Source organism: Nelumbo lutea, chromosome 5 (genome assembly GCF_056320005.1).
Source record: "Nelumbo lutea isolate HS-2025 chromosome 5, American lotus-T2T, whole genome shotgun sequence".
Taxonomy (NCBI): Eukaryota; Viridiplantae; Streptophyta; class Magnoliopsida; order Proteales; family Nelumbonaceae; genus Nelumbo; species Nelumbo lutea.
In genome coordinates this window covers 6233155-6252792 of record NC_142688.1, presented here as the reverse complement: position 1 = coordinate 6252792, position 19638 = coordinate 6233155, and the positions used below count along the sequence as shown (strand labels likewise).

The 19638-nt window shown below is 37.6% G+C and overlaps 1 protein-coding gene across 1 annotated transcript; it reads left to right on the top strand.

The window, feature by feature from the left end:
• The first annotated feature begins 13340 nt into the window (after positions 1–13340).
• On the top strand, positions 13341–18153 carry LOC148850029 (AP2-like ethylene-responsive transcription factor ANT). Its single transcript, XM_088942734.1, has 9 exons — positions 13341–14326; positions 14429–15101; positions 15371–15453; positions 15633–15641; positions 15742–15830; positions 15936–16009; positions 16104–16154; positions 16254–16330; positions 16766–18153. Exons 1-9 carry the CDS (start codon positions 14011–14013, stop codon positions 17431–17433), a joined length of 2040 nt encoding a protein of 679 aa, XP_088798860.1. The 5' UTR covers positions 13341–14010; the 3' UTR covers positions 17434–18153.
• The last annotated feature ends 1485 nt before the right edge of the window (positions 18154–19638 follow it).

Below are 19638 nucleotides of genomic sequence, written 5' to 3'. Positions count from 1 at the left end.
TTCTGCCTATGCCTCTCAGAAAAGCAAAAGTGAAAGAAAAAAGGCAGATGAATTATTTTACAGGCATTGTTAGCAGACATTAAAGGAAGGCACCTCTGGGTATCCAGGATGGATTGGGAAACTTGAAAAAGAAAAAAAAAATTGTTGGGAAAGAAACACCAGCAATGTCCAATCCCTATTGATATTCGAATTTACCAAAATTTCTTTACATTCTCTTTTCCCCTTCAATCTTTTAAGTGACTGAAAAGTCCCGATTTTAGGAATGCTAGGTGTTTGGTGAATGGTGAGGGATGCTTTTGTAGGGGTTGCTCACTCTCTGCTTATTCCTTCTTTGTATCTCTCTTGGATTCTTCCTGTATTTGTAATATAAAAAGAAAATCTAGTGGGATATTCAGTCCCCTTGACGCCTACAATACCAAATTGCTCCTACTTGTTCCATCTTACAAATGTGACAGGGAAAATGAAACAAGACAAAGAAAGCCCTAGATATCCAATTGACCAAAAGTAGCTCTAGAGAGATGGAGATAGAGGTAGATGAAGTCTAAGGTGATAATGACACAGTAGCCCTAGGTTGTGACGTTTCATTCACTGGTTGATGGAGAGAAGGAGAGAGAAGGGGCAAATGGAGAGGAGAGTGGATTTGCAGAAAACCTGCAGGGAAGGAGGCTTTAATGGCGGGCCACTTTAATGGTAACTGACGGTCGGTTAATGGTAAATTTACATCTACGGCTGGGGGTGGGGAGTAATTGACAATGACCAAGCAATCGCCAGTCCTTAAGTCCTCCTACTGATTTGATTTCCACTATTGCTCTTTAAATGGGCCTAACCACTCTCTCTCTCTCTCTCTCTCTCTTTTTAACTTTTAATTTAGCTACTTAAGTCTATGGATTGGATGGAGTCGGCCCAAAGGTTGCACAGATCAGCATCAGCCTAGGTGGAGATGTAAGTGAATTGTCACCATCCATACTCCATTGGGCCCACATGTATCACCAAATACGACCTAGTACTAAATACCCAGTGGTCGTGTTTTGCCAACTCGACAAAAATGGTTGCCCTTGCCCTATTTTGTTTTTTGCTTTTTGCAATGCTGCTCTAATCGATGAAACCGAATTTGCTAATCACAAAAAGTGCGCCTCACACCAACATCTTCCCTTGAATGATAAAATCTATTATGGGAGATGTTCACATTCACAATGCACGACTGAAAACTCAAAACTTTGTGAGGTTGGTGTGAGGCGCTCCATACTAAGCAGAAAATCAGACTCCCTGCTAATACTAGACTGGATCTATTCCTCACAAAAGGCGCCTCACACCGACCTCACACACACCAACCATGCATTGGGAACATTTCCCGCACTTATAAGTTATTATTCATGGGAGATGTTCCCAATGCACTCTGGTCATGTGTGAGGAGTAGATTCCATTCCTGCTAATACATGTATTTATGGCCAACTTCTCATCATGTAATTTTTATTACATTGAAATAAAAATTCGGGTCATTTCATAACATTACAAGTGATTGAAAAGTTTATTATTTTATCTTTAAATGACTAAGGTGGCATTTGATAAAATGAATTTTAAAATTTGAAAAGTTAAAAACATATTAAAAGTGTCTAAAGGTCCCTGAAATTCAAATTTCATAACATCTAAAGTTCCATGATTTTACTATTTTACCACCATAATAGACTATTTGATAATTTTGATTTGCACTATTTCATACCAAATAATTTGCGAAATTCAAAACAATATTGAAATAATACAAATAAAAATTAATAAATAACACAATTAAAATTAATAAAAATAATTTATGACTAATAAAAAATGTTAAAGTAAATTTTAACTAATAATTAGTAATTCACACAAATAAAAATCAAAATAATTTTAAAAAATCAATAACGAATTAATAATTAAAAATAATAAAAATAACTAATGACTAATAAAAAATTTTAATAATTTACATATAAAAATTAAAATAATTTTCTCAACAATTAAGAGATTCAATAAACAGTTAAGGCATCATATAAAACAAAGCAGGAAATGAAAAAACAAAGCATAGATATTTTCTCAACAGTGAAGAGACTCAATAAACAAATCAAATAATCTACACTTTGCATATGATTGCTAACAAACTTAACAGATTCAATAGTTAAACGTAAACAAATCAAACAACTGTAAATAGGAAGATACCTTTGCTAGGCATCTGGTATGACTATAACCCCTAAAAAATGAAGATTTATGGTGAGAAATCCAATGCTTGACAAAGAAGAAGAAGCAAACATGAGAGAATAGAAGGTCTTGCAGCCATACCTAGAGCAATCTTCATGAGTGGAAATTTCTTTTGCGTTTGAAACAATTGGGCTAGGTTTTTTGGTTTTGGATAATCAGGGGCATCAATGCGTCATTTCAAATGTTGGGGGTAGTTTTGACTTTTTACTAGCTCCAAAACAAGTTTGAGCGCATTAAGAGTTGGACCACGCGCTTTGAGCATTAGATCTAAAAACAAAATTCAGATCATTTTCTAGACGCATCATCAAACGGGTTTGGTGTCTGAAAAATCAAGTTTTTTAGACACTAGACATTTGAAAAGTGTTATCAAACGAGCCGTAAGTTTTTTAAGGAGATTGTGGGTTCCTTCGAAGATGAAGCTAAAATGAATAGTGCTATTTTACTATTGAATGGTTTGTTATTATTTAATTGGAACAAGTCATTCTGATTCCAATTCCTATTGTTTGGTTGGGTGGAATTGGAATCTCATTTCCATTCTTGTTAGAATGACATTCCCCCATTTGAGAGAATGGGCATTCCTTATCCCCTTCCTCCTCCCTTGGAAATGAAATTATATTCAAACTTATTCTAATTCCAATTTTTGTTTAAACCAAACAAACCATGTCAATAGATTGTTCTGGTTTTAATTCCAATTCCTACTATGAATCAAATATATCCTAAATGATAAAGCAATAAGTTGTTTAGTTCAGCTAATTCAACCATTATAATCAATGTTCAAAATGTCATTACGCATCGGTCCATATCAGCCGATACATATCTCATCGGGGCCTTCTTGATACACCCCTACAGGGGGTGTATCGGGTCAGACCATGGTTCAGAGGGTAGCCGGGACTTAAACTAACCCCTCTGAAGCAGTTTTGGAAAAAATAAATAACACACCCAAAAAAGCATTGATACAGGCCAGTACACCATATCAACCTGTATCGATATTTAGAACATTGATTATAAACATAATCCATGCTTCATTGAATATACACTTATTGGCAGAATCATGAAATGACCTTGATTCTAGTGGGGGAGGGGATAGGATGCCAATGGGTTCAGTTAAATCATTCCTATCGGTTTTTAGGGTTATCAATACTTTAAATTGCAAGGGTTAAGTGATTTAGTTAGGTTTAAATGATAAAAAGTGATAATGGAACTTTTGATGACAAGTTATGATATCAAAATAATAATAATAAAAAAAAGAGTTTTGTTAGTTTGAAACTCTCTATATGCAATTGCAAGGGTTAGGTAATTTAATTAGTTTTAAATGCTAGTAAGTGTTTTGACACTTTAAAATCATCATCATCATCCATGCCCTATCATATGAGGTCATGTAAATCCTGCTTGGCTAATCCCTTTCATTTAAAGTCATATTCATTATCAAATTATTAGTGCAATAAAATCCATGTCCCTTTTGGTCTAATCGATGCCCTTTATGGTGTTTTATGTACGTGACCAAGACATCTTAGCCTAATTTCTCTCATTTTATCACTTATTAGGACTACTTCTAAATTCTTATGAATGACTTTGTTCTTGAACCTATCCTTTCTAATTTTTCAATCATTCATCTTTGCATTTACATTTCTATCACACTCATTTGTCATTTCCTGGACATGTTTGTTTACAAATATTTTATAGAATTTTCTTTTAGTTTAAGTGATATTCATCTATACTATAAAAGTTCAGATGCACCCATTGGTCCCATCCATTTTGCTCATCCCACTCTAACTTTTAGGTGACATCTCCCTCAATCTCTATTTTATTATAAATTAAATTAAGCTAAAGTGTCAGAAATGGTCACGTTTAGTTATCTCTTAGCCTATAAAATCAACTTTCTACTAACAAATTATTACATCAAAACAATAAAAAAAGAGAGTTTCTTTAGTTTGAAAATCTCAGTAGCAAAGCTTTGATACTTTAAACCTGGCACAGAGGGCCAAATTGGAGCTATATGTCCGGTCTAGTATAAGGTCAAGTTAGGGTTTCGATTCTTTAGCCCGAATTGGATATTGGCTTTATTATCTAAACCTGTCAGATCATGATACCCCCAATATATATGAAGTGATACCTTGGAACATAATCACCCGTAAGCCAAATTTCAACTCAAGTTAATCCCTCTTGGGCTTATAAGCATACAATTAAAAAGATTGTGGATTGGGTTGGATGGGTCATGGGTATATGTTGAATCGTATAGGGTTGCATTGAATTTGAGTGGGAGTATTAGTGAGTCATGTTAGGGTGAAGGCAAACACGACCCGGTTGACAGTCCTAGGGAGGAGTATTAGTGAGTATTAGTGAGTCATGTTAGTGAGTCGGGTCGGTAAGATTCCCTACCCGAAACTGGTTTGGGTGTGCAAGCTCTGCCTTTGAGGATGTCAAGATAGAAAATCAGATCGACCTTACCAATTACTCCTGGTAAAACTGGGTCTGGCAGAAGAGTTAAAATAAAATAAAAAGCACAATTCAGGTTGAATATTCCATCGAACATCATTTTCTTTGGTTCTGAAAAAATTAAAATTACTGCAACAAGGACAATTCAACTTTATTGAAAACATACATCTTACACATGTTTTGTTCTTTCTTCTCTTTTATTTATATAAGTTTTTCTTAAAATCTAGAAATGAATTCTATTCAGGAAACAGCAGGGTGTCTGCTAAAATGAAGGTCATATTTTGAGTGCTTCTGAAACAGGGCCTACATTAATCTGAGAATTAGAACTTGCCTGCTTGCTTTGTGTAGCCTGTTTTGTTTTGGTAAGACACACCTAAGATACCAATTGGGTTCATTTATACTCTGTGCTCCAATCCAATTCAGACTTTATATCCTCCATTCCAACACGTTTCTTGCATTGTCTTTTGCCTCTGTTTGGGACGACTGTGTTGCATTTTAGAGTCTTACCCGAGAGCCTTTTACAGTTAAATGTCCAATTGGGAGAGAGAGAAAGAGAGATGGTGTTACGGCGCTTTACTATCCAAGCAAGCGAGCTATTGTTGCAACTAAGTAGTAAATACACAAGTAGAGAATAAAAGAATCGAAATTCCGTGGTTCTGAATTCTCATCTTTATTTACAAGACAAAGTGAATGCGAAGAGACTAGCAAAATCCAAATTTGACCAGGATGACATGACGCTCCAAAAAAAGGAGTCCTGATTTGGTAATATGCAAGTTTCTGTACGAATTGATTTTGGGTTTCCAGTTTATGAACCGTGCTTTCTTTTTTCCAAGGCAAAAAAGCCATGGGTCTGGTCTGGTGGTGGAACACCTAGAAGACGCGCAGAGGCAGAACAGAGCAGCCTGGAGCTGGAGCGACCCAACTTGCTATCTGCTTCTTGTCCATATTCATCGGGATCCACTTTGAATGGTTCCACCACAGAGATCAATTGCATCCTGAGAAATGGATACAACTTAATCTGTACTTTTTCACGTATTCTGATTTATACTAGGGTTTTGTGAAGCAAGTGCAGAAATTAGATCAACGTTGATATTTGGAATAAGCAATATCATTTAAACATAATAATGGCCACAAACCCATGAACATAAACTTAATTAATTAACACCTGATCCTGGGTTCATTTTCACATAGACCGTGTAGACCGTAGGACGTAGACGCCCCCCTTCTCTTGAATCTTGAATTCTTGATTGATGGACACAGTCACACAGAGAAGGCGAGAATCTGGTTATCTGGTCGCGTACTTGCTCCTCGCTACTCGCGCTGAAGGAGCCAAGGAGGTATTGGATTCCACAGCCACAGCTAAAATTGTTGCCCATATCTGTGCTTCTCATTTGGCATTTGGCAAGCCAGCGCATGCGTGATATGTCTGGACCTCCTGTCGGAAAATGTTGAGGTCGGATGTGATTATAGCATCGGCGGTGGGTACCATGCATCCACCATTTTAGCAGAATGGCAGTGGGTTGGAATTGGATTGATGTCTCATCGGGTCAGGTCCAAAACCCACATCTAATTTCTTGTCATTTGATTGAAACATGTACAAGTCACATAAATGATCAATTATCTTTTATATATGCTTTAAAACATTATTAAATTTAACACATAATATATTTAAATTCATATCGTACATACTGATAATTTAATTATAAGCATTAGTGATATTTGAATAAATTCAATATAGGTTTGACCTAATATCATATATCTTGCATATATATATATATATATAGAGAGAGAGATTGTAAAATCCTAAAACCTGTCCATGCCCCCAAAACAGTTAAAAAAAAACTGCATTGGGTGAATACCCAATCCTAAGGTAGAGTGGAAATTACCATCCTTAATAACAAATAGATCTATTCATGGGCAAGCTTAAATTTTATAAATATTTGAATGGACAATTGGATTTCATGCTAACACACTTATTGCTTTCAATAGATCCCGTCTCACACCACATGGTTTTGTGACCTGGTGGATACAGGCAACGGTCCATGCCATGTTGAATAGTTTGTCTTGAGTTGACACCATTTATGGTACTAGTGGTCAATGGAGGGATTCTGTATCTCGTAAGAAGATGTTCTCAATGTGCGATTATTGTGTCTTACACATAAAATGTGGCCTGCAGATCTATTCTCCCTTGAACAAATCATCCTCTATTTGTATCAACCATCTCCTCACAATAAAAATTATCCCATTACCCTTTCAGCATAATCTGATCTAATTTAAATCGGATTGGATCAGAAAAAGTTTACCCATTTAGTTAACGAATTAAGTTTGGATATACCCTGATATGATCTTCTACGACCCGATCCGATCTATTATTTATGAGACATTATATGTTATTATATAATTTTATATTATATAGATTATATAATATATTTTATATTATCATTAAATTTTTATTACAATTCTAATCGATTTAGATGTTCGATAAAATATTAGAATTTAAATTCAAATCATACTCTTGGAAATCTAACGAATTATTATCAGAACCAGATCAATCGATTTTCTTATCGGATCGGATATGCCCTTTACCGAATCCAGTCCGATTCATTTGCAGCACTAGTGATTGGAACAAATAGAAAACATTTCCTCTCTTTGTTATTCAAGCCCCAATTCCCTAGCCTCCACAAATTGGCACACTTTTGACGTGTATTAATGCTGACTACTTACCTTTATTTTCGTACACCATAGTGACAACGCCATACCTCTCGGTTTTGGTGTAAGTCAGTAAGTGGTCAATTGGTAATTTGGTATTGATTCTTTTGAGGGATGCGGGTTCGATCCCCGGGAAAGCAGCTTCTCTGCCTCAGCTCAGTTGTCTTTATGTACGTTGCTAGTGGTTCACTGCCTCACTGGGTCATGTGATTGCATGCCATCCCTTTCCCTGAGTTCCTACCCTACTAATCTCAGAAATTTGCCAATCTGGTAATAGCGTATTTGCTTATAATAGATGTTTCTTTTTTTTTTTTTTTTTAACCCAAAGATTTTTTTTATTTTTAATTATACAGTCTGTAGTAGCTGTAGTTGACAGTGGTAGCAAACCTGCCGTGTTTCTAATCAATTCTATGTAAGAATGGATTAAAAAATGCATTCAGCTGTTATCTTTACTTATGCTTTTCTTTTGTTAAAAATCTTTGTTTTTTTAAATTTATTTTGATAAATCAATAGGATTTATTTATTTATTTTTGATAATTAAGTTAAAGCAATAGGATTTGTATCCATAATTACATTCCACTCCAACCAGATTTTTTTTTTCTTCTAATTTGGTGTGAACATCACAGTCAGCTTTGCGAATTCAGATGCAATGGTCAATAGTGACTAACGCAAATGGATTTAGATCAACAAGGGGTTTTTTAAAGGAGAGATAAAACAAGGGAAAATAAAGGAGAATAAAAAGAAAATAGAAGAAATCGTTAAAAAACCCAGCTCCACACAACGGGGTAACCCTCCCCCCAAACATCAGAAAGGTAAATGCAAATCAAAACAAAAAGAAAAGAGTCCCCCTTGCATAATATTGTGAGATGGTGATGGGAGTGCCTTGAACCTGGTAACACAAATTGTAGTCGCAATGTAACCCCATGGCCACCAGTATTACCTGCTGTGATCTTATATGGTCCGTCTTCAAGACTTATAAAAAATCAGTCCGATCAGTTTATTTTTTATTTTTCCATGTTTTGTGGATTGATATTGGTGAGGGGATAGTTTGGCCCTTCAGTGTCTACGTGGCACCTTTTAACCATTGCATAACACCTCGACACCACGTAGTTTACCAAATCAGTCGGAACCACCTCAGACACACCTTGGACGTCTTATGAGAGTGAGCACCCAGCATCACGTTGGATAGGGCCAAGGAGTTCATAGCCCTATGTGGCGTAGTGGAGTATACCAAGGACCTCTCACCAACCTGACAAGGTCCAATGTGGCGGCCTATGTAATGTGGTAACCGACTTTTGTTACGTGTGATTTATTGTCTCCAATTTTTTTGGGATTATATCGTCTGACTGATAAGATTGACTTTTGTGCCACTTAATTCAGAGGTAATCGGATAAGCCTTATCACTATCCACTAAAACCACCTCCGAGGGTGATGGGCCAATAAGCCACATCCTCTCCTAGAGATTTCAGATGCATTACGTGAGACCCATACCTATATAAAGGCACCTCCTTCAACCACAAAAGGCACGTGCAATTGTACATTCAACACACTTGCATCGGAGTGCCCACCCTAAATAAAGAATTAAGGCACTTTGACACTATTCTCTTGCAGCTTAGCTTGCCAATCTCATCAGCCCGACGTTCGAATTATTCTCTAATAGGAAACTATCAGATCGTGCACCATTAGATATCATCGATCTTAACCATCTTCGAGTTTAAAATAGGTCATTTCCTAGAGGGTTGTGTTTGATTATCCAAATTTTCTTTCCTTTTTCAAATCAAATACAACCTTAATGTAAAACCTAGAAAGTTTCCATGACATGTTGACATTGTATTGCAGAGGTGTTTGCACTGCTATAATGCGCTGTGAGGTTGGTGCGTGGCGTGAGGAGAAAATCCGATCTCATTGCACACTGAACCCTCTGTACTATCCAATATCTATTGTTGGACCATTGGATGCTGGGTCCTGACTGCTGAGCCTCCAAACAATTGACAAGTAATAAAGTTATATTTATATAATCTCCACATTAAAATCCTAAAACAAGCAATACTAAAATTAGAAAAAATAATTCAATGCAAAAAGACCCTTGCTTAATAAGTTAAGTTGTAATTCTCTCTCAAATCATGGTGCCATGATTTTGAACCCATTAGGTAGCCAATCAACTGAACTTTCCAATTGCTTTTATAAATTAAAATCAAGGCATCTAGGCATGTTGAATGGGTTTTGTTTGGGACTGTTCACATGGTTGATTCTTGAAGCATTTTTTTTTTCTAATTTGATTTAGGTGATTGATTAGGTTTGATTTATGTAGAAGAATGAAACCCTGACCAATTTCATAGGCCATTTTGTTTGTTTTTCTTTTTGATATAGGTGACTACGTTAGATGTGTTATTAAAGCATACTAACTAAGTACATCTGTACACTTAATGAACACTGTAGTGGTGTTCATTAAATACATCTGTACACTTAATGAGCACTGTAGTGGTGTTCATTAAATACATCTGTACACTTAATGAAATGATGGACCATTTCAGTTTATACCAATTGGAATAGAGATGTGTGGCTCCAAATTAGGGCGGATTGATCACCACTATATCGTGAATCCGTCCACACTCCACACTATCTCATACAATATATTCATGCTTATATCTTATGAATAGGCTGGCGTTAACATGTTTTTTTCTAAAATAAGTGATCTCATACTACAATGTTTAAGGATTTTTTATTAGCTCCACTGTTTAATTAAGAATCAAAAGTTGAGTTCCAACTAATTACATTGGTTGGTTGTTTAGCCATTGTTTAATTTATTTGTGTGTGAGAAACATAAAATCAAACTTGAACTTTGACTTCCACACACTTTGTCTACGTTACAGAACAACTCTTCTACTATGACGAGGTGTGGATAAGAGCACACCATCCAATTTATTTTCCACACCCTTGAGTAAGCACATAATCAGTATATTGACACTTGTTCCTTAAATAATTCTCAACCCACTTCGAAGTTCAAGCATAATTTACAAGATAGGTGTCAAAATGATTATGTTGGTAAATTGGTGTGTATAGGGGGTGCAAGTTGGGTAACTGATCTAAAGATTTGACAGAGTCTCGGGTTCGGGCGGTCGGGCCTTCCCATTCAAGTTTTAACAAATGCACAACTGGGGCCCGCCTGCTTACAGCCCTTGTGTGCCTATGCCTACTAAATCTCGTCACCTCTGTTTAAAACCTTAAGGCTATGTTTGGCTTGAAGAAAAAAATAGAAAAAAAAGGAGGAAAAATTAGGGAAACCTTCCCAAAACATATAAGCGTCCAAACCAGGGTCTTATTTAATTTAGTAGACTAAATTAGGTTAGATTTATAATTCAACGACACTTTTATTAACGAGATTGATCCCCAAACAAATGGTAATTATTGAAAGCTTTGCATCGAGTCTTTTATTCCAGTTAGGGAACCAAAATAAATTTGATTTATGATTTGAATAGAAAACAACTTGATTTTCAGGTTAAGGTGGAACCATTAGGGGTGCTTATCAAAAACTGAAAAACTGAATCAAATCGAAAATTCCCATTAACCAAATCGATTGATTCGGTATTTTTTTTGAAAAGAATTGAAGATAACAGTTCAGTTTTAATTAGTCAAATCGGGTTGGACTCAGATTGGAATTAGGTCGGGCCAGATTTGGGCTACCTAAAGACTAACCCCAGGCCCAGCACAAAAGATTAAAAAAAAAAAGGCCGAAGTCTTAAATCCAAACCCAACCCGTTGGAACCGCTCAATTTGCACCCTTATCCTTGTCATTGATGCTAATTACTTTGACATGGTACTTTTCTTAGCCCGCCGAGCTACAGTGGGCGGAATAACCAAGTACCAGAACCACTATGTCTGAAAAATAGGGTTTCATAATAATAATAATGTAACGCGGGTCATGTGGACCCATACCCGAGCTTTTGCCGTTTGTATATATGGTTAACATGGAGAAAAGTTAGTAAAAATGGGTTTATGCAAGTCAATGGATAAAATGTAATGGGTCATGTGGACCCATATCCATAGACAGGGTGGAACCCATGCAATGACGTACGACAATATGAAATTAGCCATGATTTTTAACGGGGCACAGGGCACAGGGCACAGGGCGGAGAAAAACAAAGACTTGCATAAACTCGTTGTTCACACTTACTTCACTTTTAGCAAAAGAGAAAGAAAAAGAAAAGGTCGTTCACTAGAATTTCTCACATCATCAAATAATAGCTCAAGCCTCAAACCCCCGGCCTTACCAAAGAAAAAAAGAATATATATCCCTTGGCGATGAAATGATCCTCATATCGCTTGACGGCAAAAGCTGAGAAAGCAATCTGTTTTAATTTCTGTCCGAGATTTGGGAGCCAACGAATGATGGATACTGGAGTGTGGACAGTGACAGGGTGGAGTTAACATGGATTATATTGGATGAGGGCTATAAGTGAATCATCATTCTTTCCCAACAGAATATTGAAAGAATGTGGTTATTTTTTGAACGTAGGACTCGCAATCGAAGGCTTTACATGTTAATGCTGCTGCCCTTCCTGTTTTTGCTTTCAGAGATAAAACAAACAATTCCTAATAGATTTTATGGATTTCAAAAGGATGTATTGCCTTTGTGTATATATTCATATTAAAATTATGTGAATGTGTATCGTCAGCGGTGGATGGATGGATGAATGTGCATCAATCCATATGATGATATGAACCCGTAGACCTCCCCAGATTATTAAGATTCACAATGATTTCATTCATGTTGTTTAGCTGCTTCAGCCTTACAGTGTAGATTCAGAAAAGTTGGGCCGTCTTTTCATGGGATGGGGGAGGGGGTTCCCCCTGTCTGTAGGGCAAATTTTCCAAGACTAGCACAATTTTGTTTGTGAAATTTACGGAATTATTTGTCTTTTGATGTTCAACGGTTTGGTTTTTAATTTTTTCTCTCTCGACACAGTTTCAAATTATTTACCAAAAAGACGATTTCAAGTTCTTTTGCAGTATGTAACACACATATACATTATTTCTGTCAGTTGCATACCGACATTCTAAGGCAAATACATTATTTCTGGTAAAAGCCCATTGGCCTTGGTGCTTCATCATCATTACCACAATCAAAAGAGAGTTAAGCTCTCTCTCTCTCTCTCTCTGCAGTACATCTTTCCCTCCCACACTCCCTCTCTTTTCAAACCAAATGATTCATTCTAGAAAATCTGTCTCCATGAACACTTTCATGCACATAATGCATGCAGTAAATAGAGAGAAAAGAAAAACCCTGACCTGTATAAATTCTTATTTTTTGACTTCTAATAACAAAACCAACAAGACAGAATAAAAAAAAAAACAGAACGTGTTGAAAAATTAGACCAATTATTTTTGTTGCTTAACAAACCCATTAGTCATCGAAGTTTGTTTCGCTTGGAACTTTCAAACTTCAACGTTTCAGACACCACATCGCCTTGGGAAAATGTTGTATCTGTGTATAGCGTAATTATTGCTAATGTAGTCTAATATAATGTTTCACAAAAAGCTTGTTAATGGGGGGCCCTTTGGTCATCATTCTTGGAATATTTATACTTCATTACTGAAGGCCCACTCTCACTTTTTTGTCTGGAAAACCAGGTGTTGACTACTTGCAAGCGAGAGAGATAAGTTGGAATATTGTTTTTATTAATACAATAATGCTCAATTATATTACTTATTGCTTTATTATTTTTTTATATTTTATTTAGTAAAGCCTTTATCCTAACTACATCTTTGCTTTTATCCGTCTTGAAAGTAGAACCAAGTTGGACTGCAGTGCTATAAGTTGAAAACAATAGTTTTTCCCTAATTTTGAATTTTAATTAGATCCTTGAGTTACAGACTCGTACTGAAGCTAGTACTGTTGTGAAGTGACTGGGTGGACAGTTGTCTTCTCTCCTTCAAATCTATCCAAGGCCCTGAGTCTGTAAAAAAACAACCCAGTTTTGGTTATCTGACCTGACCCTTCGCACCAGTAACCACTAGATTTGCGTGTCGATAAGGGCGGAACAAGAAGACTTTTGGTAAAAATATAAAAATAATTAAACGGTTTCGGGGTAATGAGGAAGCCATGAAAACCTATTTCGGAAAATAGGTCGGTTTGCACTTTGGAGCAGGTCTTGGTTTTTAATTGCATCTGGTTTTTTAATGGGTTTTTAAGCGTCTTAAGAAAAAGGCAGTGAGAAGAAGGTGAGGAGAAAGCAGAAAACATGGTCTTTCTCAACTACACAGATCCCTATGGAATGCAGGAAGGCTACCCAGCATTGCTTGCTGGAGCTCATTCTTTTTGTTTGGTTTAAAGGGACTTGTTTTGTTCTCTTTACAGAGCTTTTGAAAGAGAGGGAGCGAGCGGGGAGCGGAATAGATTCAAGTGGGGTTGCTTTTGAAAGATGGATACATTTCTTCCATGGGTTCTGCAGCTAGAAAACAAAAAACCCCAGATTTCAAATGGAGGGAAGCTAGAGATTTTGGAATGATTAGTTTATTCGTTTTCCAATGATTGAGTTCCCTTGCAGCAAGAGATCCTTTTAAGAATCTCCAGATGTGAGAAAAAAGAAGACGAGAGAGAGAGAGAGAGACAGGAGGTGTGGAAGGGGGGAGAAGGAGATGAAATCCATGAATAGTAATAACGGCAACAACAATAACTGGTTGGGTTTCTCTCTCTCACCTCACATTAACATGGAGGTTCCTTCCGACCCTCATCATCGCCATCAACAACATAATCAATCACAGGCTCCTCCTGTAGTTGTTTCTACTGCAGTGCCAACAAGCTTTTTTCTCTCTCCTCAGCTAAACAACCCTGGTATCTGTTATGGGGTTGAAGGAGAAAATGGTGGGCTCTACTCCCACTTGTCCGTGATGCCACTGAAGTCTGATGGATCTCTATGCATCATGGAAGCTCTCAGTAGATCACAGCCAGAAGGTCTGCTTCTCTTCTCCTTCATTTCTCTTTTGGGTTCTATTTTTACATAGCATTGTTTGTAAACCTCTCTAGAACCTTCTTTCTTTACTTTTCTGCGTGAAGGGATGGTTCCAACTTCATCCCCAAAACTGGAGGACTTCTTAGGTGGTGCAACCATGGGAACCCATCAATACGGGAGTAATGACAGAGAAGCAGCCATGGCTCTTAGCTTAGACAGCATGTATTACCAGCAAAATTCCGAGTCCGAGACTAACAGACAACACTCTCTTCACTTTCCCCAACAACCCTTTCGGCAGCAACAACAGATTCAAGTTGAACAGAACCCATATTTCTCTGGACTAACAGGCCACGAAATGTACCAGACGGCATTGGAGGAGGAACCCAAGGAGACACAGATATCAGACTGCAGTCTCCAGCTCCCTCCAATGACAGATGATGGGATCCCGGGCCTTAAGACCTGGGTTGCTAGGCACTATTCCAATAACCATGCATTGGAGCAGAAAATGACCGGGTGCATGGGTGATGATGGGGGAGGGTCTTCCTCTATCGGTACGATGGGTTATGGCGACTTACAGTCTCTCAGCTTATCCATGAGCCCTGGTTCACAGTCTAGCTGTGTTACAGCTCCACATCAGATTTCACCCACTGGAACTGAGTGTGTGGCCTTGGAAACAAAGAAGAGAGGATCTGGGAAGGTGGGTCAGAAGCAACCCGTTCATAGGAAGTCCATCGACACATTTGGACAGAGAACGTCGCAGTATAGAGGGGTCACAAGGTGAGTTCAAGCCAATTTCTTCTTTCCATTTATTTTCTACTTTGATTTGGGTTCTCCTGTTTTTCTCATGCTGTTTTTGTACCGGTTTGTTTTATTTCATTTCTGGTTCATTGCTTGAATAGTCTCTCTTATTAGTTTTATCAATTAAGCACTGAACTAGTTTATTTATCTTTTGTATCGTTCGTCCTTTTCCTTGTTTATCTTCTGCACTTGCACCTTGTTTTCTTCTATGAATTTATTAATAAACCTGTTTGATTTGTCTCCATCAGGCATAGATGGACTGGTAGGTATGAAGCCCATCTATGGGATAACAGTTGCAAGAAGGAAGGGCAGACCAGGAAAGGAAGACAAGGTTAGTCAGAGAAAAGGGAACACCCCATTTACAGCTTCTCTTGGAAGTATTCCTTTCCATTAGGCCTGCAAATTTTTAGACTTCTTGTGTTGTTGGCCTGACTACGACTATGAATTCTGATTTGTCATGTTCTTGCTTCTTCGGGGATGCCATTCCTATCAATAATAACGCCTTTTCAGTTTACCTGGGTAAGTCTCTTTCTTTCTTAGCGTTAATGACGCTTTTCATCGAAGACCCTATTTGGCATCTTCGTTTAGTCATTACTCATTCCTTTGTTATGAACTGCAGGGGGTTATGATATGGAAGAGAAAGCGGCAAGAGCCTATGACCTGGCGGCGCTCAAGTATTGGGGACCTTCCACTCATATCAACTTCCCTGTATGGTCCTATGTCCACTGGATCTATCATATCATATCAGTCCATTGATGTTTTCGAGTTACTGAAATGCAACTCCATTTTTTTTTTCTTATTATTATCATTCAGTTGGAAAATTACCAGGAAGAACTTGAAGAAATGAAGAACATGAGCAGGCAGGAATATGTTGCTCATTTGAGGAGGTATTTCTAGTTCTTCTCCCTCTTCTTTCTGTTATGTTGCCCGTATTCCCTTCATGCTTTGTAAAAATATCATCCTTTCTTCTCGATGTTGCAGGAAAAGCAGTGGGTTCTCGAGAGGGGCTTCAATGTACCGAGGAGTTACAAGGTTTTTTGCTGGTTTTCTTGCACATCAGAACAACCATATTTCTGAAAAAGGAAAGAGTTATCCCTCTGATATATCTATATCCGTTTGCTGTGTTTACAGGCATCATCAACATGGAAGATGGCAAGCTCGGATTGGCAGGGTAGCAGGAAATAAAGACCTTTATCTTGGGACATTCAGTAAGTTGTTCCAAGCTTAATTTATTGACAAACTGGGTTTCTTTACGGGCTTATTCGCGTTATTCTTGATGCCCTTGAGTCGTCTTCATCTCGTATTCAAAAAATCAAACTCTGAAAGTCGCAGAGAAATGCTCTCGGCGCGTAGGCCCCCTTTTTTTTTTTTAAACATCTTATAAAAACCATCTTTTTTCTGTCAGTTGTGATGCTTTATTAAGGCTGATAAGGAACTATGCCCAGATTGTACAAGGCTGATTTTCAGAAAGGAGGAGCTTTTTATAAGGCTTCAATTTCTTTTTTCTATCTATTTTTTTTTTCAGAGCAGATGGAAAGAAATTTATCTCTGAAAACCTCCACTCATTTATGTATGATTTAAAGCTAATTTATGAATTAATAAGGAGTAAGGACTCTTAAGTTCTCAAAATCTGAACTTCGTAGGTACCCAAGAGGAAGCAGCTGAAGCCTATGATATCGCTGCAATCAAGTTTCGTGGGGTGAATGCTGTCACCAATTTTGACATATCAAGATACGATGTGGAACGGATCATGGCGAGCAATACTCTTCTGGCGGGAGAACTTGCTAGACGAAACAAGGAGATAGAATCCAACAATGAGGGCGTCGATCACCAATCTTCGGCCCAGATTGGCAACGGGGAAGCTAGTTTATCAGAGGAGAACAGTGGTAGTGGTCCGGAGTGGAAGATGGTGTTGTTCCAGGGCTCACATCAGCAACCAACGGCATGCGTTGAACCTCTTGATCAGAAACCCATGAGCATGGGGAATTACAGGAACCCATCTATCTCAGCGGCCTTGCATGATCTAATCGGGATCGATACGGTGAACTCACCCCAAGGAGCCGATGAGTCGACCAAGCTGGCCACCCACATGTCAAATTCATCCTCTTTGGTCACTAGCTTGAGCAGTTCGAGAGAAGGCAGTCCTGATAAGACCGGCCTCTCGGTACTCCTTTCAAAGCCACCTTCGGCTTCCAAGTTGATCAATAATGCTTCTACTAACCCTATGAACTTATGGATCCCATCAGCCCAGTTGAGGCCAACAATTGGCATGTCTCATATGCCATTGTTCGCTACTTGGACCGATGCCTAAACCCGTGTGGTAAAAAACTTGTAAAGTTCTTTTTTGGCATTAGTAACGGAAGAGAAAAAAGTAGGCTGAAGAAGAAAAAAAAAATATTGGTATCACGCGGAAAGGGAGAGGAAGTTACTTCAAGTTAGAAGATTGAAATGGGGGATTAATGGAGGTTGAGGTTGTGGGACCAATTTTCTGTCTGTAATCAAAGCTTAAAGAATTTATCAGACAGTCACTTTTGGCCCAAATTGGACAAAGATTTTGCAAAATGGCGGGGGGGCGGGGGTGGGGATGGGGAATATTTGAGGGCAACAGCAATGATTAAATTCTATGGCAGCGAGGTGGTGTGGTGACCCATCTACTTGAGGAACGAGGAGTGAGGACTGTGCCATCTTTTGGCTTTTGGGTCCTCTGCCAGGTACACAGGCAGGTCAGTGTGCTTCTCAATAATGTAAATCCAGATGGGTCTTGCTTTTGAGGCTGATCACACCTCGTTACCATCTACTCACTCTCTCTACTGTCATGAGTTGAGTTGAGTCATCATTACCATTTTTCTCTTTTAGTTTCCTAATTGAACTTTTGTCAAGGGTTATAGATGGATTCCCACGGCCACTTTTCTGTTTTTGGTGGGTACTACTGGTTTAATTACAAGACTTTATGACCATTCACAAATTGGATATCTGTATGCTATTTTCATTAAGGTCCTTCCGGTTGAAAACGGCTTACTCTTCTTGTCTCAAAGCAACTAATCCCATCCTATTCTTGACTCAAGGAATAACATTGCATTGGGTATATTGGAAATTGAAGCAATTTCTTTGTAATGACTCCGATTTTTTTTTCCTCTTTTCGTAATCAAAGGTGTAAGTTCTATTACCTCTGCAAATATAGCTGAATGATATAGTAGGAATTCATTAAAAATTTACTTTTAGCCGGTACTATGTGTTATTGGTTCAAAGTAAGAACTCAATGCAGACCTCGTCATCTGCACTTGGTCGATTCAAATTGTTTAACCAAGGGTGATAATATATATTCGTTTCAATAGCTGTAATCTAATATTTGACTAAAGTAGCTTTCTGAATGCTGAGGCTGTTACATTTATTTCACCGCGCATTCCCCATCCAAGTAAGGGGAATGATAGGTTGAGTAACCCTCGAGTACATTTAGGACTTAAAAAGATTGTTGGATGACATTTTTCAAAAGATTTTCAAGTATTACAACGTACAGTGTTTGTCAATCGGCCCAAGCTTTATTTATTTATTTCGAAAAGCTGTGTAGAGAGAGTCTAGAGACATTAATAACCTTGTATAACTCCAGTACTAAAAAAATAAAATAAAAAATAAACCGCTACAATGTGCCAAGATCAATTAGTTTGGCCAATGGAAATTAAATAACACATCTTTCAAAAAGAAAAAGAAAGAGGGCTGCCTTAGGGTAATGCTTTTTATTAAGAGTGGACCTTTGCTTTATTGGGACTCAAATGGGATGTGTTTATACACATATGTGCTCTTTGGCTGCTTGTTTTGGGAACTCTTTATCAGACGTTTGCACCAAACCGAACTAGGTTGAATTATGCTTATTCGTAATGATACAATAGTTAAGTTTTAAAGTACCCTATTGAGAATGAGTTTTGGATAGACTATTGATCATCTGTATAAATCCCCTATATCTTTCCGTTCAACCTTTGTCTTGGAGTGAAATGATAGATACTAATCAAGGTAGCCGGATGCAACAAGCAATTCAATCTATCCTTCTTCCTTCCATCGGAGGGTTCTTTGCTATCTAAAAATGATTATTTTGGAAATCTGCACTTATTGGTGGCAATTGTGTGGGTTGGGTTGGGTTTCGTTTGAGTTGAACTTCAATCTAATTCTTCTAATTTCATCAATCCATTAATGATCTGCTTATATAAAATTAAATGGATTGGATTTAACCTAATCCTGCATTGACCCAATTAATCTGCTCAAATCCATTAATCTTAAATTTATGTACTTCAAATTAAAAGTTAACTCCTTTTGGCAAATAAGTTGGTCATAGTTTAGTGGTCATGTAAGTTATTATTTATGCAAGTGGTGAAAGCTCAAGTCACATTACATGCATATTGCTTTTACAAGGAGAATAAAAAGCAATTAATCACTTGAAGCCATTTGACTATGGTCAGGTCTTGAGATTGACCAAACCACTGAGATTCAAATCAGTCAAACCAACTTGAACTATCTAACTGGA

What these genes read in the sequence shown, in the direction of transcription:
- LOC148850029 (XM_088942734.1), top strand. Translation starts at nt 14,011, where the DNA reads ATGAAATCCATGAATAGTAATAACGGCAACAACAATAACTGGTTGGGT. An exon ending in CAGTAGATCACAGCCAGAAG is followed by an intron (nt 14,327 to 14,428) that starts GTCTGCTTCTCT and finishes TTCTGCGTGAAG; the next exon opens with GGATGGTTCCAACTTCATCC. An exon ending in TATGTTGCTCATTTGAGGAG is followed by an intron (nt 16,010 to 16,103) that starts GTATTTCTAGTT and finishes TCGATGTTGCAG; the next exon opens with GAAAAGCAGTGGGTTCTCGA.